Source organism: Leishmania mexicana, chromosome 23 (genome assembly GCF_000234665.1).
Source record: "Leishmania mexicana MHOM/GT/2001/U1103 complete genome, chromosome 23".
In the NCBI taxonomy this organism is placed as follows: Eukaryota; Euglenozoa; class Kinetoplastea; order Trypanosomatida; family Trypanosomatidae; genus Leishmania; species Leishmania mexicana.
This window is the reverse complement of record NC_018327.1, coordinates 189,614-212,397: the sequence shown is the minus strand read 5'-3', so window position 1 is coordinate 212,397 and position 22,784 is coordinate 189,614. Positions and strand designations below refer to the sequence as shown.

General features: G+C 60.4%; 7 protein-coding genes across 7 annotated transcripts; all 7 read right to left on the bottom strand.

Annotated features, from left to right (window-relative positions):
- Window positions 1-337: 337 nt before the first annotated feature.
- Window positions 338-1,441, bottom strand: LMXM_23_1610 (conserved hypothetical protein; the record flags this gene model as incomplete). The annotated part of the gene is made up of 1 exon (XM_003875636.1): window positions 338-1,441. The coding sequence occupies one exon, from the start codon at window positions 1,439-1,441 to the stop codon at window positions 338-340; it is 1,104 nt and encodes a 367-aa protein (XP_003875685.1).
- Window positions 1,442-2,704: 1,263 nt separating this feature from the next.
- On the bottom strand, window positions 2,705-3,808 carry LMXM_23_1600 (oxidoreductase-like protein; the record flags this gene model as incomplete). Its single annotated transcript, XM_003875635.1, has 1 exon — window positions 2,705-3,808. The coding sequence occupies one exon, from the start codon at window positions 3,806-3,808 to the stop codon at window positions 2,705-2,707; it is 1,104 nt and encodes a 367-aa protein (XP_003875684.1).
- Window positions 3,809-5,489: 1,681 nt separating this feature from the next.
- LMXM_23_1590 (oxidoreductase-like protein) lies at window positions 5,490-6,887 on the bottom strand (the record flags this gene model as incomplete). Its single annotated transcript, XM_003875634.1, has 1 exon — window positions 5,490-6,887. One exon carries the CDS (start codon window positions 6,885-6,887, stop codon window positions 5,490-5,492), a length of 1,398 nt encoding a protein of 465 aa, XP_003875683.1.
- Window positions 6,888-8,889: 2,002 nt separating this feature from the next.
- LMXM_23_0547 (conserved hypothetical protein) lies at window positions 8,890-11,613 on the bottom strand (the record flags this gene model as incomplete). The annotated part of the gene is made up of 1 exon (XM_003875633.1): window positions 8,890-11,613. One exon carries the CDS (start codon window positions 11,611-11,613, stop codon window positions 8,890-8,892), a length of 2,724 nt encoding a protein of 907 aa, XP_003875682.1.
- Window positions 11,614-14,186: 2,573 nt separating this feature from the next.
- Window positions 14,187-17,399, bottom strand: LMXM_23_0543 (putative 5'-3' exonuclease XRNC; the record flags this gene model as incomplete). The annotated part of the gene is made up of 1 exon (XM_003875632.1): window positions 14,187-17,399. One exon carries the CDS (start codon window positions 17,397-17,399, stop codon window positions 14,187-14,189), a length of 3,213 nt encoding a protein of 1,070 aa, XP_003875681.1.
- An 860-nt stretch (window positions 17,400-18,259) lies between these two features.
- Window positions 18,260-19,186, bottom strand: LMXM_23_0542 (hypothetical protein; the record flags this gene model as incomplete). Its single annotated transcript, XM_003875631.1, has 1 exon — window positions 18,260-19,186. One exon carries the CDS (start codon window positions 19,184-19,186, stop codon window positions 18,260-18,262), a length of 927 nt encoding a protein of 308 aa, XP_003875680.1.
- Window positions 19,187-20,642: 1,456 nt separating this feature from the next.
- LMXM_23_0540 (putative acetyl-CoA synthetase) lies at window positions 20,643-22,784 on the bottom strand (the record flags this gene model as incomplete). The annotated part of the gene is made up of 1 exon (XM_003875630.1): window positions 20,643-22,784. A coding segment is annotated over one exon (2,142 nt), but the record flags the coding sequence as incomplete, so codon positions are not given.

Sequence of the window (22,784 nt, the reverse complement as noted above, 5' to 3'; positions counted from 1 at the left end):
GTTGTCGTATCTAGCATGGAGACGAAGAGCGCCACTAGGGCAAAGCTAAAAAAGAAATCACGACAAGATTTCGGCACGTAGAGGCACACTCTAGGAGAAGCCGCGGAAAAGAAGAGAAAAAAAAACAGTCTATTCGTACACGGCCACCCATGCGAATGAATCTATCACGATCGCCACGGAAGTGCTGCTTCACTACCGACAACCATAACCAGCAGCCGAAACGACATATATGCCCTGTCTCATAAGAAGTACGTGCCGTCGTCTCCTACCAGGGGTAGAACAAGAGAAAAAGGGCCTCAGCGCTATCTCGAAGGAATGCACACATGCATCCAGCCTTTTAGTCCACTTCACCAGTTGTGAAGAGAACGCGCCGAGCGCTCTCTAAGATATCTGTGGCGCCCTTGTGCCTCTTCTGGAACTCTTCTTCTTGAGTGGCGGCTTCTTGGCACAGTCTCTGCAGATCCTCCAGCGTAACATACGTCTCACTACCATCAGAAGCTGCCTCTGGGAAGGGAATAAACCGCAGCGAGCGCTGAGCTGGCTCATCAATTGATGTATCCTCCCTTGCAGTTTGAGAGCTGCTCTGCGCGTCGCTCGACTTCCCCGACAGCGTTAGAGGCGCAGATGGGCCATTCGTGCAGTCCTGCAAAACATTCTCCTTGCCGGGTCGAGTTGCCGAGGAAAGCTGCGGCTCTTCAGTCCGCTGTGCCTGGGAACGCTGCTGACTCCTTTCGCTCGCTGCAGAGCCCTCCGCACCTGTCCCGCTAGCGTCTTCTCTCGGACGCTTACGCTCCGACGATAGCGCTAGAGCTCGAGAGATGCTCGATCTGTCCTCTTCGTTGTAGTCCTGCCGCGGAACAGGCGTGCATGAGGAAAGCCCACTGGCTGCATAGCCTTCTTCATCCCTCTCCATTGCCTGCCGCACACTGCGCTTGTCTGGGAAGGGAGTGGCAGCTGGGACAGAATGGGTCTCGTGTGCGAGGGAGGCGCTCTCTACACCATCGCCTGCTATCGTTGGTGTCTCTACGTTCTGGCTTGCGGGCGGGGTCGGATGCTCTAGCTCGTACTCCTTCACAAGAATCTTGCCGCGGAAGGTGACGTAGCTGTTGCCGGCCTCGGCCCGCGCATCTCGCCGAGCGATGTAGTGCCGTCCACTGTGCAAAACGTCCGATGGGGAGTCAAAAGCGACCGCGCGTGGCTGAACGTTCCCGTGCGCGTCGCACTCGAGAACGCTGCTAATGTTGAACTCCTCGGCTAAATCGCGGAGCGTCACGCTCGATTGATGATACACAGGCACAAAGGTGCGGCTGCCTTCCTCGCGAAGAAACAGTGTCGTGCCAGTGGGTGGGACGGGTGTTTGCATAACGCTGCTATTGTTGCCATTGTCTGATGCAGCCGAGTCCACCACCAGCTGCATCGCAGATGCCGTAGGCACGCTCATCACACTTCCACACCGAAAAAGGAAGGAGGTCAATTGTGTTGATCGCACGCCAACAACAACAGCAACTAAGCGGATGGTTTGACAGAGGTAATGCACTGTGACAGAGAGTACACTCTTAGTACGCACGAACGCTGCCTTGCACACACAGGAGCAGGCAATATACACAAGGGTCGAAGGAGAGGAAGAGATGAAGGAGCGGAGGACCCATGCAACACAACGTCTATGTAGCTACTGCAGGTAAGAGCGGAATGAACGCGATGCACCAATGGCTTCGCATTGAGAATGGAGCTGCTCCTGGCAGCTATGCCTCTATTTTCAAGAAAGATGAGCGAGTGAGTCGAGATCACCATGCTGTTTGATTTGTCGTTTCGCTTGAAGCAGGTAAAAGGGAAATCAGCTCAAACCCTAAGAGGAAAGCACAAGACGCTTTGCAGCGACGTCATCTGCTCCTTCTTACAAGGAGTTCTACATGCTCAGAGTGGATGTTGCGTGCCTCACTTTGTTTGTCATCCGCGACTCCAATAACTTTTGGAGCACCGTATGCTTCGTGAAAGTAGAAGGTCACAGCGTCAGTTTTGATCGGAGGAAGCACGGATACACCAAGTGTGTGCGCAGGTAGACAACGTACTGGAGCAACGGGAGAAGTATCCAAACGTGTGCGCGAGGCCATCGTTGAAGCTCTCGAAACGAAAGGAAGGCTGAAAAAAAAAGGGAGCGAAGCAACGTGGTAGAAAAAAAATTGCAGCTGAATTGCGAGTTTAGCAGCACCTGAAGCACCATAGTAATCATCGTCTCCATTCCACTCAGCGCACGTGACACGGTTGGGTAAAGTCGGATTTGTGAATCAGTAACTGCCGGGAGCATTGCACATGACGATCCTACGCAGGGAAATACTGTTACAGCTCTTTTCCTTTTCATGCATTTTTCTGTGTATCACTGAGGTTCTACAATTCACGTGACGGGAATAACAGCTGAGAGAAAGAGAGATGAGACGATGAAAGATTCATAAAAAAGGGTAGTTCGGTAGGTGCTCAACCAAAGTACCGAAGAGGTAAAGGAGAGTAGACTTGTATATGCTTTCCATGAGCGTTTTTCGTGAAGTTCATTCGAGAGACACTTGAGAACAAAAAATAATACAAGACACCTTCAGTGTCGATGAGTGCTCAGAAAGCATCCCTCTGTCTGCTGCAAAGCGCTGTCGAGCCACACCCAGCATGCCCATATTTCTCATATTGCCACGCAAGGGCAACAGAGCTGCTGCAGCTACGAGCGGGCAGACTCCATCAACTTGGCCGCGATGCAGTGCGTCATCCATGACTTGCGGGCCCACTCGCGCACGGCATCCTCCTCGGCAATCAGCCGGCCGCTTTCGTCCCTCTTGAGACAGTCGCGAACATCACGCCACATCTGCGTCTCCTGCATATGTCCCGTTTCCTCGGGAACCTGGGCATTTGTCACGTTTTGCTCAACGGTGACGTCCGTGTTTGGATCAGGGCCGGAAAACGTGGGCTTCACAATCTTAAAGCACGCCGCTCCGGCATCAGTGAGCGGGTTCGTCAGCTGCTCGGCAACAATGCGCCCTTTCGTGCCCGAAACGATAAAACTTTGCTGGGGTGAGCTCAAGAAGCTGCAGTAGAAGTATGCGTAGATGACTGCGTCCGGCTTGGCACCGGGGAAAGTGAGCTCTCCTTTGAAGGAGGTAACAGCACCGTTCGGTAGTTCCTCAATAATGCGACCGGCAACGGTGGTGGGCATGGTGAAGTGGACCATGTGTAGAAAAGAGCGGATGGCATACCAGCCAATGTCACCGAGTGCGCCCAGCGGCTCTAGATTTGGGTTGCAGCGGATGTCATTCTGCAGTCTCTCCGGCGAGGCGCGAAAAGAGAAGACAAACGTCATGCGACGAATGTCGCCGATCTCGGGGAGACACTCGACCACCTTCTTCACGTACGGCCCGTGAGAGAACATTGTTCCATCCATGTATAGCAGGCCCTTCGCGCTCAGTGCCTCAATCCACGACTGTAGCTGCTCTGGCGTAGAACCTGGGGGCTTTTCGCCAACAACGTGCTTATTGTTCTCAGCGCACTTCATCACCCACTCGTGTCTGGTGGTGACTGGGATGGAGATGTACACAACGTCAACTTCAGAGCTACCGACAACCTCATCGTAGGTGGCCGCTGCAGCCTTGCGTTCTTCGCTGATATGAAGGCTTTCGATGCACTCGTCAATGAATTTCTGCGCCACCTCCACGGATCGACTGCCTACGAGAGTGACTTGCATGTTTCCAGCCGCTTCGATGGCTGCCCACACCTTGTGCGCAATCGTTGAGGCTCCGAGGAACCCAACTTGGATGGTATCTGAGGACATGATTTCCGGACTGTGTTTGCCTGTATGCTTGCATGGAAGAAGTTTTTGATGGTGTACTTGCTCGATGACCCGCTCTGAGATGGCAAATTCTGCCAGCAGAAGTAGGAAAGGAGACTTTTTTTCAGCGTTCATCATGTGCCATACAACATGAGCTCAACACCACAGTGCCCGGGCAAGCTACACGGGCACATCGCACGGTGCGAAGCAGCCGTAGATATGCGCTACAGTCATGCGCCTGACTCAGCCATGTGAGAGCAGGGCCTGTGCCTCCAATTCTACCCACCACCCGCCTTGACGATCGCCTTGCAGTGGCTGCTATCATGCAGGTTGCCACCCCGTGCATCTTTAGGGGTGGCACTCAGCTTCCCCACCACACTTGTAAGCCGTGTGAGGGCCAGGGGGTGGAATACGCTCGAGTCACACTGACCCTCTGCCTATCACGGGAATGGCACAAGCGTGTCCAATGCTGAAGGTCGCTCTCCCACGCAACCCCATCTAGGACAGGACCGCCTACATCGGCAGCGACACATCGCTCTTATCTCGCCATATCGTAGGCACTTGGCTGCTGCCGTCAGGAATTCCTCAGCATCGGCAGAGATAGGACGGCTGCCTGGCCTCCCCATACATTCACAAGTGGACGCTGAAGCTGCGCCCTGCGGCGTCCCATGCCATCGGAGGGCAGAAAAGGAGAGGCGAAAAAGATACAGTGAATAATGTAGGCAGCTTCAAAGAGCCGGCAGGTGAAAGTTGCGGTGAAAGGTGCTGACCGCACAATGGTCAGCTGTGTGCTGCACGCGGGCTTCAGCTATGCAGGAGGTGGCTACCATTTCAGGCGGCTGAAAAATGAAAAGTGGAACGTCGATCAAATTTGGACTTCTTTGGTCTCAGGCGGGCGGTTGTCCTGCGCCTTGTCGCTGGCGCCGCCTCGCTTCGGGTTGGTGGCTTTGTGGGTTTCCGTGGTGCGGGGGGGGGGCTTCGTGGCCGGCGCCGTCGTCGCGGCGGGGGGGCCGGGGCGGCGGCCCCCCGCCCTAGAAGGGCCGCCCCCTCCCCCGCCGCGCGGCCCGGGGCCTGGCGGGGCCGCTGCGCCTGCGCTCGGTGGGAGGGGGGCCGTGGAGCCCCCGCCACCCCCCGCAATGCCGAACGGCTGCTGGCGGTGACAGGGTCGAGTGCCTACGACATGGCGAGGCCAGTGGGAGTCATGACTGCCGATGTCGGCGGTGAGGTCCTGGATGGCGGTGCGTGGGGGAGCGGCGCGCGACAGTGGGCACACGCTCGTGCCATCCACATGATGTGCAGAGTGTCGACACCACCACCCAAGCGTATCCCAGCCACCCGCCCCCGGCCCTCACACGGCTTACGAGTGTGGTGGGGAGGCTGAGTACCACCGCCGAAGATGCACGGGGTGGCGACCGGCATGATGGGGAGCGGCTGTTAGGCGGGTGGTGGGTAGAGTTGGAGGCACAGGCCGCGCTCTCACATGGCCGAGTCAGGCGCATGGCTGTAGCGCTTGCGCCCAGGGCTACTTCGCACCACGCGGTGTGGCGGGGGCCTGTGGCAGGCCGTGGGGGCGAGTGAGACGTTGATGATGTTCTATGACAGGAGGGAAAAGTTGAACAGAAAAAGTACCTCGCGGACAGCGGCGTCGCTGTGTGGAGGATGTGCACTGTTTCGCACGCGGCTCTTATGCGTCTGCAGATGCGGTGGTGGCAGCCGGTGCGTGCTGCCCCGCAGCCTCTAGCGAGCGGTCCATTACTACCTGTGTCAGATAGGCGAAAGTCGACCACTTTTTTGCAAGATCGGGGTCAGCGATGAGCGGCTCACCCTTGCCGAGACGCATCACGCTGTTGCCGACATCGCGCCACAGCTGCTCCATCTGCTGCGCACTGTCCGTCTCCTCCGGTGTGGTCGAGTACACGACATCGTTTCTCTCCTCCAACCGCTCATAAACCTGGAACGCCTCGGTGGCGTTCGCTGCGCTACGTTCTTCTCGCACCGCAGTCGCTGACGCGGCCGCCACTTGGTGACGCTGCGTCAAAAACCGCGGCCTATCCTCTGCCGTGGGGTTGATGGCCCCGTGCACAGTCACGGTGCCGTTGCGGCAGAAGATGTCGACTGTTTGGTCGTGGCAGTCGTGAAAGCCGCACCGAAAGGAGGCCGTCACTGTCGCCGCCGCTTCCGCTGCTGCGGCCGGCGCGACATAGCTCGCTGTCGGTGCCGGGATGGTAAACTCCAGATTCCCTTCAAATCCTGTGATGGCGGCGGGCACCGGTGTTTTTGGCTGTCTCCGCTCTGACGCCGCCACTACCGCCACCGCTGGTGCGCCGGCTGGGCGCGCGCCGGTAGTCGTGCCATTGGCAGCGCCGTTGCTGGCTTCCTCCTCATCCCACAGCGCATCGCACTCTGTCACACGGCCCCCCACACCTGTTGGGAGCACAAAGTCGACGATATGCAGAATCCAGCGGATGCAGTACCACCCCAAGTCGCCGAGCGCGCCGTACGGCTCCAGCAGTGGCTGAAGGCGGATGTCGCTCGCCATGAAGGTCGGCGACGCCGGGAAGGACATGTGCGCGTTGATGTGCACCGGTCCACCGAGTTGGGCGACTGCGCGGCACACGTCCTGCAGTCGCTGGCTGTGGGAGAGGGCGGTCCCGTCCATAAAGAGAAGGCGGTTTGATGCCATGTCACGCAGACACTCGACTAGCTCTGCTGCGGAGGTGGCGGCTGGTTTCTCGCTTACGACGTGCTTACCGTGCTCGGCACACACTCGAATCCACGCCGGTCGCTTGGACGTGGGCAGTGAGATGTACACGACATCCACGTTGTCTGCTCGCACAACATCCATGTAGGAGCCGACCCTTGGTGCCACAAACGGCTGCTGCGCGCCGGCATCTGCCGCCTTCCTCGTTTTGTTGTCAGCCTCTATGTCCTTCTGCAGGCGCTCAGCGAGCTCCCGCCCTTTGCTAGCGTCTCGGCATCCAATGCAGGTCACACGGTGACCCGCGCGGTGGATGGCCAACCACGCTTTGCGCGCGACAGTAGACGCGCCGAGAAAACCAACTCGCAGCTGCTCCTTGCGCATCTGCTGCCTTCGCTGTCCTTTGCACGCACCGTGTTTTCCAGTGTGGTGTACTTCAATGATCTTGTCGCCGCAGCTGACAATGATGCGCGGCGAGAGTGTGCGCTGTTGTGTGTGTGGGGGGGGGGGAGGGATGTGGTTGTTTGCGTGAGAAAGAGTGCAAGCGGGTGATCCGATGCAAAGATCTGTATGCGTGTGCAAGAGCTGAAAACCAGGGAAATGATGAACGGGGCTGAGGATTCGATTCACTAGCCTACCTATACGCAAAGTAGCAGTCGACTTGCTGAGGCATTCTTCGGTGCACCACTGAGTCACGCTAAAACGTGCTGGTTGCGACACATGATCAACTTGGGCTGCGGCCACGCACAGGTGAGCCATTGCACCTCACAGAAGTCGTACTCCCTCTTGGCACCTTGTTTCCTGCACCATGCAGCACACACACACACACACATACAGCCGTGTCTCCCTCCCTCTCTCTGTGCCATCCAGTCGGGAACAACGTGCGCATCCCTGGCAAGCACGCGAGTGGCGGGGGGACGACCAGTGGATACGGTAAAGACAAACACGCACGAAAAAGAAGGAAAAGCCCAAGAGCACAGCAAGAGACGTTGTCATACTCCGTCGCCGTTTCTCTGCCGATACGACATGGCCTCAACGCCTCTTGGCCACGGCCTGTGCCTCCAACTCTACCCACCACCCGCCTAACAGCCGCTCCCCATCATGCCGGTCGCCACCCCGTGCACCTTCGGCGGTGGTACTCAGCCTCCCCACCACACTCGTAAGCCGTGTGAGGGCCGGAGGCGGGTGGCTGGGATACGCTTGGGTGGTGGTGTCGACACTCTGCACATCATGTGGATGGCACGAGCGTGTGCCCACTGTCGCGCGCCGCTCCCCCACGCACCGCCATCCAGGACCTCACCGCCGACATCGGCAGTCATGACTCCCACTGGCCTCGCCATGTCGTAGGCACTCGACCCTGTCACCGCCAGCGGCCGTTCGGCATTGCGGGGGGTGGCGGGGGCTCCACGGCCCCCCTCCCGCCGAGCGCAGGCGCACACGGGGCCCTGACGCCGCGCACTGAGAGGTGTCCCGTGTCATCGGGGACTACAGAAAGAGGAAGGAAAAGGCTAAACGCCAGACGCGGTCATGTGCTAGCCGCTGTGGCTCTCACTCAGACGCACGCGCTCACGCACCGCACCTCCTCCCCCCTCCCCCGACCCACGGATGAATATCGTTGCACTCGCTCCAACGGGAACACGACTGGCAAGAGGAGCCAAAGAAAGAAACCTACAGGGAGATGCGGACCGGCGAAACAGCCACGGCTCGAACCTCGAAGAGATGCAGCGCAACAGGTGTGAGAGAGTGGGTGGTGTGGTGTGGGCTAGGGTCACTGTCAGTGGCGTTTTCGTTTCAGCATTGATTTCCTGCACCACCCACTCCCGCGGACAGTCGCTGTAATACGGAGAACACACCGCGTCACTGACCCGCCCCACTCATGTGTATGCACCACACGCTCGTACGCACGCACCGGACTGACGGGGGGATATGTACACGGAGGCGGCAGCATCAAGGAGAAAACAAGCGAAGACGGAGGACGCCTCAGACAGAGCCACCGTCAAGCAAATACAAAATAAAGTCAATGGGATTGGACGCGATCGGCTGGCAGGCGGGGGCAACTACAACGCTCGATACGCACACATGAACGGCGCAAGGGAGGAGCACACACCGAGACTAACCTGGACATTCTCCACCCGCTTCGGAGGCCACGCCGACCAAAGTAAAGTTCGCGTCAACAGGGAAAGAAAAAAAGGCCCCACCAGAACAAACACCCGTCGATGCACAGACGCGCGCGCACAGGCATAGAGAGACGAAGGGGCAGCCTTCTGCTTTAGATACTGACACGTACATCACCACCTTCATCATTCACCATCGACGCAATCGCACGCCCCTGCTTCTTCCCCCAACCGTATTCTCCAGGCAAAGAAATGGGGTGCGCGCCGGTGCACTAGATGGTGAAGCGCGCTGTGAACGGCGTGTAGTGTCCTTCGTTAAAGACGTACACAATGACGAGCGCCATGATAGACGACCCACGGGGGAAGGACGGGTGAAGGGCGATGGTGCAACTCTGCCGGCTGCCGCCACCCGGTACCCAGATGTGCTGCGGCCACCGTTGTGTCGGAATCGTCTTGGCGCTATTCGGGTCAGGGGAGAAGATATCCTCCTGCTTCAGCTCGACACCGCCGATCATGATTTGATAGTCAGCGTTGTTGATGAAGGTTAGCTCCGTGCCACGCGTTGGGCTCTTGCCGTCAAGATAGATGTCGATAGGGCAGCCACGGGCCATAAGGGGAATGCCGTAGAAACCAGTGTACGGGATCTCCTCCAGCGACGGTGGACGGCGTTCGAAGGGCGGCACTGGTGGCCCCTGTTGCTGCTGCGGCTGCTGTTGCTGCTGACCGTACGCCTGCTGCGGCTGCTGACCATACGCCTGCTGCTGATGATTGTACGCCTGCTGCTGCAACTGTGGTTGCGACTGGGATGGGTAGCCTGGCCGCTGTCCGGCATCTTGCACCTGGTAGGAAGCCGTCCCGGGAATCGCGGTGCCGTAGCTTGCCAGCGGGGGCTGCTGCTGCTGAGTTGGGGGTGCGCTTTGCGGCTGCGGTTGCAGAAGCTGCGCCGCTGGCATTTCATGGCTGCTCTGAGTGGCAGCTACGGAGTTCGACCGTGGTGCTTGCACTGGCACTTCCCGTGAAGGCGGTACAACACTCGCTGGCGCCGCCGCCGGAGATGGAGTTGCACTTGCCATGCCAGCGCCTCGGTGAGTCACACGGGTCTCGGGCACGGTCATCTCTGCGCCCATGGGGGACGCATTCGGCACCGGGGTGGCGGCGGCGAAGTCCTGGCTGGGCGAGCCGTGCACAGGCAACACATTTGGCTCGGCCGCCTCCACCGGTCGCTCCGCAGCCGTGGAGTCGAGCTGAGCAGCTGGCGAGGGCGGTGCTGACGGTGCGCTCACTGTCAGTAAGTTTGGCGCAGGATGGGCTTCCGCGGGGCCCGCTGCCGCTGGTTTCGGCTGCGAGGCTTCTGGGGCACCGGGCGCAGTAGGCATCAACTGCGATGGCTGTGGAGCAGGGGACGAGCTGGGCGCTGAACCGTCAGCTGATGGCGCCCAAACAGGCGTGACTTGCGCCGCCTTGGGAGGCTCGTATGCTGTGCATGAGAGGGACGGGGAAGGAAAAGCGGCCGTTTTTTCCGGCGCGGCAGCCGGCTGTGCCTGCATCGGAGGTGCACCAAACAAGTCGTCCAGTATGTCTCCCGTCGCGTCGCTTCCAGCGGGTTGGCCAGTCGGTGGAGCCGCCGCCAATGCCGTGGGGTTGCTGATCTGGGGCGGCAGGTTGCCTGGCGTGCGCGGGTTTTTCACCACAAACTCCAACTCCTTTGGCACAGTGTGCATGAACCCAGCCTCCACGCCAGCAAGGTAGGGCTCGTACTGCACGCGGTTCAGCGCCATCACCGTCTGCTTGAGCTGCTCTGTCATGCTCTCGGCATCGTACAGCTTGGCGGCCAGCTTGTCCCAGCGGTCGCCGTTCTCGGCAATGTCACAATCCTTCCTCTTCAGCGTTGTTGGCGTGGCCCCCTCACTCTTCAGCTCCACCAGTATCGTCTGCAAGTGATCGATCTGGTCCAAGAGTCTCATCGCGTCCTCTGTGACGTCGCGGTGACTCTGCTGCGCTTCGAGGCTGCACATCTCGATTTGCTTCGTCGCCAGCTGCGCCTCAATTTCAGCAATGTATTCCTGCGAGATGGCCGGCTTCGGCTGCAGCTCTTCGGTCTTTTGCGCGATGCCAGCATCGTGCGCGGACTTGTCGTCGATCTCCTTCACCTTCTCCTTCCAGTAGTTAATCTCGTTCCGTAGCGCGGCGGACGCGGCAGAGCCGGCGACGACCTTGTCCTTCGCGGCGTACTGCGCATCGTACTCTAGCTTCTGGATTTCTCGCGTTAGCGTGCGGATCTGGTCTTCGAGGTCGGTGCGGCTGGGGAAGAGGACAGTGGTGCGCACGGCGATCTCATTCGCCAGGTCAAGGTCCATCTCCACCGCGTCCACGTCGCTTGGGATGATTCCCTCACGTATAAGGGCCTGCAGCGCGTGCTCCGGCAGTCGGGTGGACCTGGTCAATCCAGTGCCGGCGTCGCCGCCACCACCGGACCCGAGTGAGGCCACCCCCGCACTGCGATGGGAAGCGGCACCCAGCACATCGGCCGCCATTCCGGGTGTGGGCTCGTTTGCCTGCACCACACGCAACTGCGGGACTGGTGTGCCAACGGGGTGCATGCGAAAGATGACGTCGAGGCGTCCCGACTGTCCGGAAACGCGGAAGGAGATGCCCTTCTTCTCACACATGGATTCACCAGCCAGCACGCTGCACATGCCCGCCAGCGGGATTTCGAATCCCGTGAGCTTGGCGGAGTTCTTGCGGTTGGTTACGTCGTAAATGCCAAAGCTCAGGATTCGCCGATCCTTTGGTGAGTTGAATGACAGCTCAAACACCCTCGCGCTGCTGAGGCCGTCGACGTCGGAAAAGATGACCTCGTTGTGGCTGCTGCAGATCGACGGGTTCGTCGCGACCTCAAGCCCTTTGCGCGAGATCACCACCACATACACGGAGCCCTGGCGGCAGAAGTACGCAGTGAGCTTCAATGGGCATATCGTGATGCTATACAGAGGCATGGTGGCGACGATGGCGGCTGTGCCACACCTGCAGCAGCGAGCTCAGCGGGTCGGATGCGTGTACACAGTGGAGGAGAAAGGAGAAAGGGGACGGGCGTCCAGTGAAAAGCCGCACCGTCTCAGAGTGGCTCGATGGAGGCAGGCAAAATACACAGGTATATCGCCGTGCCCGTGCGTGTGTACGTCTACTGGCGCAACCACCCACCCACAAACGTACCCACAGAACAGCTAGAATAGGATGCTCTGGTGGTGGTGGTGGTGGTGGTGGTGTGGAGGGGCAGGGTCACGAAGGATGACAACTAAAGCAATGCCACTCACTCCCACGCTAAAAGAAAATTTCGGCCACCACACCGGTTGCGCAATGGAGGGGGTTACACACCGACACGCGCAGAAGAACTAAGCGATCAGGCACACGACCCCACCAGATGATAGACCAGGATAGCGTGAGCTCACGACAGCGGTAACCGCCACACACGAATGGCAAAAGGAGGAGGATGGATAGATGGAGGAGGAGGGGGGCACGATGCAACTTAGGATACGCCGCATTCTGAAGAAGCGAATCCATATGTATATGTATATATATAGAGAGAGAGAGGCGCATGTGCGGAAGGTGGTAAATGAGCACAACAGGAGAAAATGAGAGGGCGGTGGGGCGATGGGGAGAGGTATATATATATATATGTAGAGCGGCGGGGAGCCGTGGACTTACGTGGCGGCGGAGTCGATGTGTCTGCTTCCCCATCACAACCGCCAGTGTTCCTCTCGGTCTGGGAGAGAGGCAGATACAACGCGTATCGTGTAGGGTCCGGGTGGGGGTGAGGGGGAGGGGGGGGAGCAGCGCCAAACCGCTGGCACCCACCCCCCACTGTTACCATAGAGGGGGAGAACGGAGACAGCGACTGTGTCCTCCGTCTCTTCTCCTTCCCCCATCTTCTGGCGTCCTTTGCGGTTTATCCGTCGCAGTCCGAGTGAGTGAGAGTTTGACACAACAAAAGACACACATATGAGGAAGGGTGGCCCAGAGCATCGAGGACGACTGTGACGCAGACAGACGGTCAGGCCTCCTCCCCATCTCTGGCCCCACCAGTTTTCCTTCCCCTTCTTCCACACACAACGGTGAGGAATAGCACACAGGGGCGCTTCCGTGTCGTGAACATGAAGTGCTTCGGGTCCGCCATCCCCACGACACACGGCGCCTCGAATAGCCGTTGTGCTGCAGCGCACGACGTCGTTGTCTTGTACGGAAGCGTGGTGCCGAGCTGGTAGGAAACGGGGAGCTCGCTAAGCGGCGGGTGCCCCTCCCCTCTGCGACACGGCGATGGACTCAACCTGCCGCGGCGCAACACCTTGTCGGAGCACGGCTCCCCATGCCTCTTCCACATCCAGTGAATCAGCGCCAGCGGGCTCCCCCCTCCCCTCTCCATGAGGACGTTGCCGCTACCAGCGAGCACCCACAGCACCACAGCCGGTGAATACAAGCGACAGCCCAAGGTGCCGCATCGCAGGCGTCGACAGAGCTACAGAGAAGGCGCAAAGACGTAAACACGCAAGCCGACGGAGACAAGCACGACGAGAGCGGTCGGGGCAAACAGAGCGGAGCGAAAGGAAAGCGAGGCAACGGCAAAGAGCAGCGGGTGCGACGTGTCGCGTGTCGCGTGTGTGTGTGTCTGCGCCTTCTGTTTCCGTCCCCAGCGGGACAACGAGAGTGAGAGAGAGTGGCGGGCGGGCGGGCGCCGACGAGATGCACAGATGACGGTGATTCGAGATGACGAAGGGAGACAAAGGGCAACAACAGAAACTGCAACACCGCCGCGGTGATGAGGGACAGGCACCATCAGAGAGAGACGCCTGCGCGCACACTTACAGACAGAAAGGTGAGCGAGAAACGCGTGCGTGCGTATATGTGCGTGTTCCTTCGTACGCCGTCACGGAGATGGCCCGGATCACAGCTGAGACGTTCACACACGTACAGGGAGAGGTGTGCAGGTGGGCAGGCAGGGGCCGAGGAGGAGGGCAAGCGAGCAAACGTACGGGTGGGGGTGAGGGGAGTGCACGACTGTGCCTGCGCAGAGTGTCTGCGGTGCGCCGGCCTTCGACAGCTGTTTCGCCCATGCTCCAGTGGTGCGCCACCGTAGTTCCGTCTCCCATTTCGAGTGAAACGTGCGGCCCCATTGGCTCACCCAGCACACGCCCCGGTTGCCTCTGGTGTGATGCACAGCAGCACTTGCTCCCTTTCTCTCCGTCATGCTCGCGCGTGCTTGCCTAGCAGAGGGGACAGTGGATGGTAGGCTAGTACGCGCACCCGTAATCGACTGAAGACCTTTGATATACTTCAACTAACCCCCCACTTCGCTCCTGTTTTTCTCGCTGCCCACCCCTCCCCACCACTGTCGCGCCCGTCCACTTGACTGCGTGTAGGAGCGTGGCTGCTTTACTGCTGCTGATTCCGCAGGGGCCGGTGCACCCACTTGCTGAGGAGGATGAGGAAGCGGTACATAGAAGGCGAGCGAGCAAGAGTCGATTGTTCGCATTCGCTATCCAAGGCACGCCTTCCGAGTATGCCGGTAGGTGCGTCACTCGTCCTGCTGTGCGGCCTGCCGAGCAGCCTTCAAGGCCGTTAACCGCCGCCGCACTTCTTCCTTGCGAAGTTTCAGAAGCGCTTCCGCATCGGCCACCTGCACTGTCGAGTCCACAGTGTCAAGCGTCACCTGTTGCGGCTGCGGCTGCTGCCGCTGCTCCTGCAGCTCTACTTCCTGCGGCACCTGCCCATCATCGCCGGCGCTCAGCGGTGCAGCGTGCGCAAGGTCGCCGTCCAGTTCCCCTTCACCAGACGCGTGTTCGTTCTCGACGTCGCGGGCACGCTTGCGTTCCTGTTGCAGCGTCTGCATCTTGTCCAGCTGCTTCCACGGATCGGCCTGGTCGGCCTCCTCTTTTCTCGCCTCCGCGATCCGCTCGCGCATGCCCACCTCCGCCGGCTCCTCGTACCCCGACAGCAGGCGCGCCGCGTACGTTGTGTCCGTGATCACTGGGGCCACAACAAGGCGGAACTGCAGCCGCACCTCCTGCCGTGGCCCACCGCTGCGACTGAGTACGGCGTCTTGCTCCACAAGCGGTACGTAGCTGCCCACGCAGAAGCGGTTCCCATGCATCGTACCCAACGCCTTGACCATCAGCGCGTCTTGCAGAGCGTCGCATGGGACCACCCAGAGTACGTAGTCGCCTGCTGGGTGCCGCAGCTTTACGGGCTGATTTTGCTGCTGCAGTGCCGGGGTTACTTCAGTCGACGGGCTTGCAGGCGTCTCTTCGAGTGGTGTCGCGATCTCCGCCGTGGCCGGCGCCGGTGGCGGCGAGGTACGAGTGTTATTGATGTTGACAGCTGCCAAGAGTGCTGCTGCGCCGCCATTGCTTGAGGTGCCGGAAGTCGGCCGACGACCCATGCTGAAAAAGGAGGCGGCCTTACTCTGCAGTCCCGCCGCCGCCGTGGACGACGTGGCGCTGGCAGTGAAGGTGGTGCCGGGGGTAGCACTTGTTGCCTTCTTGCTCACCCGGAGCGCCGCCAACTCGGCCTGGACGGCAGGGCCGTTCCAATAGGCGGTAAAGGCGATGTCTCGCGCGGGAAACGGGGCCTCGGCGGTGCCGAGGTCGGCGTCGGAGGCGAAGAACTGGTACGCCGTGAAGCGCGTCCGCTCTTCCTCGCTAAGCGACCGCTTCTTCTCCTCGCACCAGGCACCGATGGACACTAGGTTCAGCTGCTCCACGGGTGCCTGCACAGCCGCCTCGACTTCCTTGTAGTGATGCCGAAAGACAGTGGGCAGCAGCGCCACACTGCGCGGAGGGATAAGGATCAGAAGCTGCACCATCACATCCGTCGGCTTGCCGCGCTCTGCAGCATCGATCACCGCCGTGCCAGTCTCCCCGGCCTGCAGCGCTGACGTTGGAAGCCCGTCCATGCCGTCGTCATCGTCCTCCTCCTCGGTGGCGTTTTCGACCTCGCCATCGATGCTGCTCGTGACGCGCCCAGCGGCGGCGCTCATCTCCAGTCGCCGTCGCGCAATCTCCCCGAGTGCGTTGTAGGTGAGCACACCGCAGTATGTGGCAAGCTTTGACAAGGGGGGCGCCCTGCCGTACGGGTAGTAGCAGCCCCAGTGCTCCACAATGCCGGCACTGTACTGCAGTGCCCACTGTAGCATCGTCCAGTAGCAGTAACACATGCGCTCATGCTGCTTCTCGCGCCGCTGCTGTCGCTCGATAAAGGCGGGGTCTCGCTCCTTCGCTTCTTTTTCGGCTGTAAAGCCCCAGTCCAGCGCGTCGGAGCCGCCATTGTGCACCTGCAGACGGCCTCCACTTCCGCCCTTCTTCGCGTTGCCTGGCAGCTCCGCCAGGCAACTAAGCAGGTAGCGGGCGGACGCATACTGGATGCGGTTTGTCGCCGGGTCCACCAAGGTGCGCCCGCGCGGCACAAAGTCGGTCGCCAGCAGCGCGAGTAGCGCGTCCAACGTGCCCTCCTGAATGCTTCCACCGATGGTGGGCAGGAAGTCGTTGCCGAAGAGCAGCAACACGAAGACAACATCGTGGAGGGCGTGCTCAAAGGTGAGGGCGGCCTCCTCGGCGTCCACCAGAGACACGGCGGCGCCCTCGACGGCGGAAGCGGCGTCGTTGCCTGGTGACAAGTGAAGGATTTCGCGCAGCCGCTGCCGAAAGACGTGAATGCTAAAGAAGGTGGAGAGCCAGCTGTCTTTCGGGGGCGGTGGTTGCGCAGCGGCACCGTCGCCGTGGCCCGAAGAGGGGCGTGGTGGGCTGTGATGAGCATGGCCGCTCCGTCCGTCGACCCGGCGCGGCCCGTGCGACGACGGACAACTGCCGCGATGTGGATGAGAGGAGAAACGCACGTGCTGGTGGTGGCTGCGGTGCTGATGGTGATGCTGAGCCGGTGGCTGAGGCTTCATGGGCAGCTTACCTCCCAGCGAGACCGGCGGCTCGTAGCGCAGGACATGGATACGTGGCTCGTGCAGGATTAGGCTGGTTACGGTGACGTCCGTGTCGGAGCTGCAGATGACGTGCGACGTGTTCGGGCCGTAGCTCGGATCAGCGCGGATGCGGCGGATGAACTCAGCGATCTTGTTCTCGCCCTCGCCGGGCCGCAGCACATCGTCGACAATGATGCTGATGAAGGGGAACACGTACGACTCGCCGGTGGAGTCGCCGGCGGCAGAGTCCACTGATGCGTCGGCCTTGTCAATGCGGACCCGCTCTTCGCGAAGTCGCTTCGCGTTGATCCGTTCTGTCCTGCTGACGGCGTAAAAGTGCAGCGCCTCCGTCACCTTGGCCATGAAGCGCGTCCCGACGCTGATGCAGTTGCTGTCCCACAGGTCGTTGATGTTGCCCGCCGGCTCGTGATGGCGGAAAGACGAAGATGGCGAGGCGGACGACTGCCGGCGGGCTCCACGACGCCGCCGCGCACGCTGCTGCGACATCTTGCCCAGTGGAGACACCCCATCTACCGCGATGTACACCAGTGCCTTGGGCTGGACGAGGTTCATGACGAGGTCGTCGAGGAGGTCAAACAGCTTGCGCAGCACTACATCCTCCACCTCATCAACCGAGTGGAAGCGGTGCGTGCGGTGCGTTGCCGTAATGATGGTGGCGGCCTGGTACAAGAAGGAGTTGAGATCAATAAAAAGGTTGTCGGTGCTTCTGCGGATGTAGTCGGTGACCGCGCTGTCGGCTGGCATGAAGCAGTCGGCAAAGCGCTTCCGCAGCCAGGTCAGGAGCAGCGGTACGCCCATCGTGGTCTAGCGGCGTGCGCGCGCGCGTTGCCTTGTCTACGCCGCTGGTCTTGTGACTGGGGTTATCTTGCACTGAACGGTTTGTTCCTCCTCCAAAACTCTTCCCACCCACACACCCATATACACGCACCGCTTATTGAGCCACGCGCTTGGTCGGTCTGTTGGCGCGTCTTGTGCCACAGGACAACAACAACAACAACGACTGAGGGGCGTGCGTGTATATATCCGCACAGGCACGTGCACCCATATGAATATGTCCGTATGACAAGGAAAAGACAGCAGGAAAGAGACTCGATCGTTGTGCGTGCTGGCGGGGCCGTGACCGTCACGGAGGTGCGCGTGTCGCAAAACGTGCCTACCGCCTTGGAATGTGCATTCTTATCCACCTACAGACTGCGACGGTGTGCGTGTGTGCCGTGGCACACATCCCCCTCCCCCGCCCTGGGAGAGGGGGGAGAGAGAGAGACAGAGAGGGCGGAGCACCGTAAGGCGCCGGTAGCGTAGCCGTGCAAAGCGCAAAAGGCCCTGGCAAACAACACCGCTCGCGTAGAGGTGCACAGCAGGATACATATGTGTGGGTGCGACACACGTGTCTTACGCATAAAACAACGTGCGCATCTTTCTCTTTACTTGCATCTGATTTCTCGGCATGTCGGAGAGGGGTGATGGTGGAAGAATAGTGGTGTGCGTGTGTGGGCGTGCAGGGAGGCAGGTCCGTAGGGGGGAGGCAAAAAAAAAAAATAAGCCGTGCCACCATCGCAACCCTCCCTCCCTCCCTCCCCCCACACACATGCACACACAAGAGTTGAGCAGCGCCGCCATGAGGCGGCGCGGTTCCACCGCCCTGCTCCTGCTCATGTTCAGTAATACAGTGCCTGCCGTACATCGTCTAAAGTCACAACGCCGTCCCCGTCAACGTCCAACTCGTGAAGGGCGACCGCGAACTCCGCTGGGTGCATTCCTGCCAGGCGGCACAGATCAGGGTCTTCCTGAAGAAGCCCGTCATCTTCCATCACGCACACCTCGGCAGCGTGGCGTAGGTCGTGCCCGCTCCATACCCCATCTGCGTCCGCGTCGATCATCGAAAAGAGCTCTGGAATCCTGACATGGAGACCGCTCCGTGCGGCGGCGTTTGGCGGTGATGTGGCCGCCGCCATCCCCGAGGCTCGCTGAGACAGCTCAGGGTACACCAAAAGAAAGTACACAAAGGCGGAAAAATTCATGCCCTCCGCCGTGACCGCGGAGGGAGGTGCCGCGACAAGTATCGGCGCCGCCAACGGCGATGGGTTCGCAAATGCAGTGTCACCACTGGCTGCTCCACAGCCTGTGCCGTGGTCTTCGCCAAGCTTCATCGAGGATTCCACGGCATCCTTGGCGTCAGTCTTCTGCGCCGTTGCAAAGTTTTTCTTTTTTTGGCGTGATGAAGGCTTCTGACTTGCAGGTGCCGTCGCTGTTACGGGAGAACGGGCCCCCTTTCCCACCGGAGACTGTTGGCTGTTGGCAGAACTGTCCGACGGTTCAACATCTTCCTTGACAGCGACAGCAGCAGCGCTGCCAAAGAAGCGGAGTAGCTCCACCACGTCCTGTTGCGAGATGGGGGTACCCATCTTCACCATGAGCCGCTGCAGCCCAGGCACCGTAATAAAGGGCTCCGTGCCACTGTTCGCCGGCGGAGCATCGCCCCTTCCAGCGTAAGTGTCAAAGAGACGCCCCGCTTCCTCCACAAGCGCTGTCGTGAGGTAGTAGCGCCGCGCCAGCTCCTCCACAGTCTCCGCGGTGCGCGACATCGCTTCCGGCAACCCCAGAGCCTATGCTCGGGTGTGAGTACTGCTTGTGCACGCGCAGGTGCGAGGGTCTATACTTGTAAGCTGGTCGAAACCACCCACAGAGCGGGAGAGGTGAGGGTGGGGTGAGGGAAGTTGGCAGGACAGAGGTGGTGGGTAGGGAAGGTGGCTGAGACCATTTTCATGTACTGCGCAGGACCAAGGACGCGGTGAAGCCGCCCCAACACATGTGCTGACGGCATGGCTGCTGCTTCGCCCTGGCCCTAAACGGGGATGTGTGTGAGAGCATTGCATTGGCGGCCTCGATGACACGGGACCTCTCAGAGCGTGGCGTCAGGGCCCCGTGTGCGCCTGCGCTCGGTGGGAGGGGGGCCGTGGAGCCCCCGCCACCCCCCGCAATGCCGAACGGCTGCTGGCGGTGACAGGGTCGAGTGCCTACGACATGGCGAGGCCAGTGGGAGTCATGACTGCCGATGTCGGCGGTGAGGTCCTGGATGGCGGTGCGTGGGGGAGCGGCGCACGACAGTGGGCACACGCTCGTGCCATCCACATGATGTGCAGAGTGTCGACACCACCACCCAAGCGTATCCCAGCCACCCGCCCCCGGCCCTCACACGGCTTACGAGTGTGGTGGGGAGGCTGAGTACCACCGCCGAAGATGCACGGGGTGGCGACAGGCATGATGGGGAGCGGCTGTTAGGCGGGTGGTGGGTAGAGTTGGAGGCACAGGCCGTGGCCAAGAGGCGTTGAGGCCATGTCGTATCGGCAGAGAAATGCGCACGGTGGAGACAAGGAATGTCGTCCGCCGAGAGACGCGCACACGCGGATGCACCGGACGCGCAGGTTCTTTACGGTGGAGATATTAGTGCTGTGTTGTGACCGACGTGGCACCAGTCATCCAAGCAAGGAAAAATGTCAGAGGGAGAGGGAGGTGGAGAGGGAGGGCTGGAGAGACACACACACACACTCAGACACAGACGCGCTGAGGAGTGGAGGGCGGGCGGGTGAGGTGCTGTCAAGGGCACCGAGGCAGGGGTGAGGACGAGGAGCGCTGCATACGAATTATGTTCTTGTACGATGGCAAAGTGGAAGCCATCCGATCACAGAGGTGGGGGGGGGGAGGAGAGAAATACGAAGAACAAAGGGGAAGGAGAGGGGACAAGAGAAAAGGGATGGAGATGGAGCGTGCCGACGATGGCACATCTCCGTGACCGTAAACGATGAGGCGCGAGAGGCGTATGCGCGTCTGTGCCAGTAAGCGGATGGGCTGGCGTCTATCTGTAACTGAGAGGGGAGGGGGAGGCGTAGGGGGGGGTGCATGTTGTGTTGCAAGGTGAGAGAGGCAGCCCACCAAGGAGTGGTGGTGGATAGAAATAATAGGCACCGCAAGGTCACGCGAGCGGACGTCAGCTCGACGTCGGCCCCTGCGCGTGCGCTCTCCGATGCTCTGATACAGCCTCTAGTTGTGAGGGCACAGCCTGTTGTACTCGGCGATGAGGTCCTCGACAACGTCGGGGTTCGCCAGGGTCGAGGTGTCGCCCAGCTCCGTATAGTGCCCAGACGATATCTTGCGCAGGATGCGGCGCACAATCTTGCCAGATCGCGTTTTGGGCAGTCCGACGCGAGCCACCTGCATCACGTCCGGCGTGGCCAGCGGACCAATCACCTTGCGCACGGTCGCCTTCACCGCTGTCAGCAGCTCGGGCGTCACCTCCGTCCCCTGGCGGAACGTAAGGAAGACGTAGATACCCTCACCCTTGATGTTGTGAGGGAAGCCGACCACGGCGCTCTCCACCACGGCCGGGTGGGTGTTGACGGCGTCCTCGATCTCGCTGGTGCCGATGCGGTGCCCGCTCACGTTCAGCACATCATCGACGCGGCCCGTGATCCAGTAATAGCCGTCCGAGTCGCGGCGAGCACCGTCGCCTGTCATGTAGTATCCGTCCACGTTAAAGTAGGTTTTCTCAAAGCGTGTGTGGTCACCGTAGATGGTGCGGGCCATACCAGGCCACGGCGCACGAATGGCGAGCAGGCCCTCCGCTGGGCCCTGCTTCTCATTCAGCTTCATGGGGTCAAGAATAACCGGCTGGACACCGAAGAACGGCAGCGTTGCACTACCGGGCTTCATGGGGGTGCAGCCCGGCATCGGTGTAATCATGTGGCCGCCCGTTTCGGTCTGCCACCACGTGTCCGACACATCGCAGTGGCCCTCGCCGCCGACATCGCGCAGCCACTTCCACGCCTCCACGTTGATCGGCTCGCCGACGGAGCCCAGCACACGCAGGGTGCTGCGGTTGCCCACCTTGACGTAGTCGTCACCGGCCTGCATGAGGGAGCGGATCGCGGTGGGCGCGGTGTAGAGGATGGACACCTTGTACTTCTCGACGAGCTGCCACCAACGCGAGAAGTCGGGGTAGTTCGGCACACCCTCGAACAGCACCGACGTGGCGCAGTGGATCATCGGACCATACACGACGTAGCTGTGACCTGTGATCCAGCCAATATCAGCCGTGCAGAAGTACACGTCGTCCGTGTGGTAGTCAAAGGTGTACATGAAGGTGGTGGAGGCGTACACCATGTAACCCGCGGTTGTGTGCACAATGGCCTTGGGTTTCCCGGTGCTGCCGGAGGTGTAGAGCAGGAAGAGCACATCCTCCGCCTCCATCCACTCCACCGGGCACTCCTCATGCTGCTCCGGCGTCAGCCGCGCCAAGGCATCGCCGTACCAGGTATCGCGGCCCTCCTTCATCTCGGAGCACTGACGGTGCATGTTTTCAGCGACGAGGCACGGGATGGACATGCCTTTCTCCTCGCACTCCTTCAGCGCCTCGTCTGCCACGTCCTTGAGAGGAATGGGCTTTGTGCCCCGCGCTGACGCGTCGGCTGTGATAAGCAGCTTCGCCTGGGCGTCCATCAGACGTGAGCTGAGAGCCTGAGCCGAGAAGCCGCCGAAGATCACGGTGATAATAGCACCGATGCGGGCACAGGCGAGCATGGCCACCGCAGCGAACGGGATCATGGGTAGGTACAGGGCAACACGGTCGCCCTTTGTAATACCGTACTGGTGCTTCAGCACGTTCGCCAGCTCCACCACCCTCGTGTACATGCTGCCGTACGTGACTGTTTCCGCTACACTCGGGTCGTTGCCTTCAAAGTAAAAGCACACGCGATCCTTGTGCGCCGGCAGGTGGCGGTCCAACGCGTTGTAGCAGACGTTCGTCACGGCGCCCTCGAACCACTTCACGAAGATGGGGCCCTTGGACTTGTCGAAGTTGTACGACTTGACGCGCTGGTCATCCGCCCAGGTCGTCTTCCAGTAGAAGTCGCGCCGCGCAATTTCGGCCCAGAAGGCGTCATTGTGCTGAATGGAGTACTCGTAGATGTGCATGCGAGAGCCGAGGTGGGGACCGATGCGCGACTTCTTCCTGTTCGCCTCCGTCGGCTCCACAATGTTCGCGTCGCGCGCACTGTTGAAGTCGCCTACATGTGAGGTGACGAGAAACTGGGCCGAGGAGTCCAACGATCGAGTTGCCGAGTTCGACGACAGCGGGTGCAGCGAGTGGGGATTGTCGCTCATGGCTGAAGCAGACGTGCCGAGGCA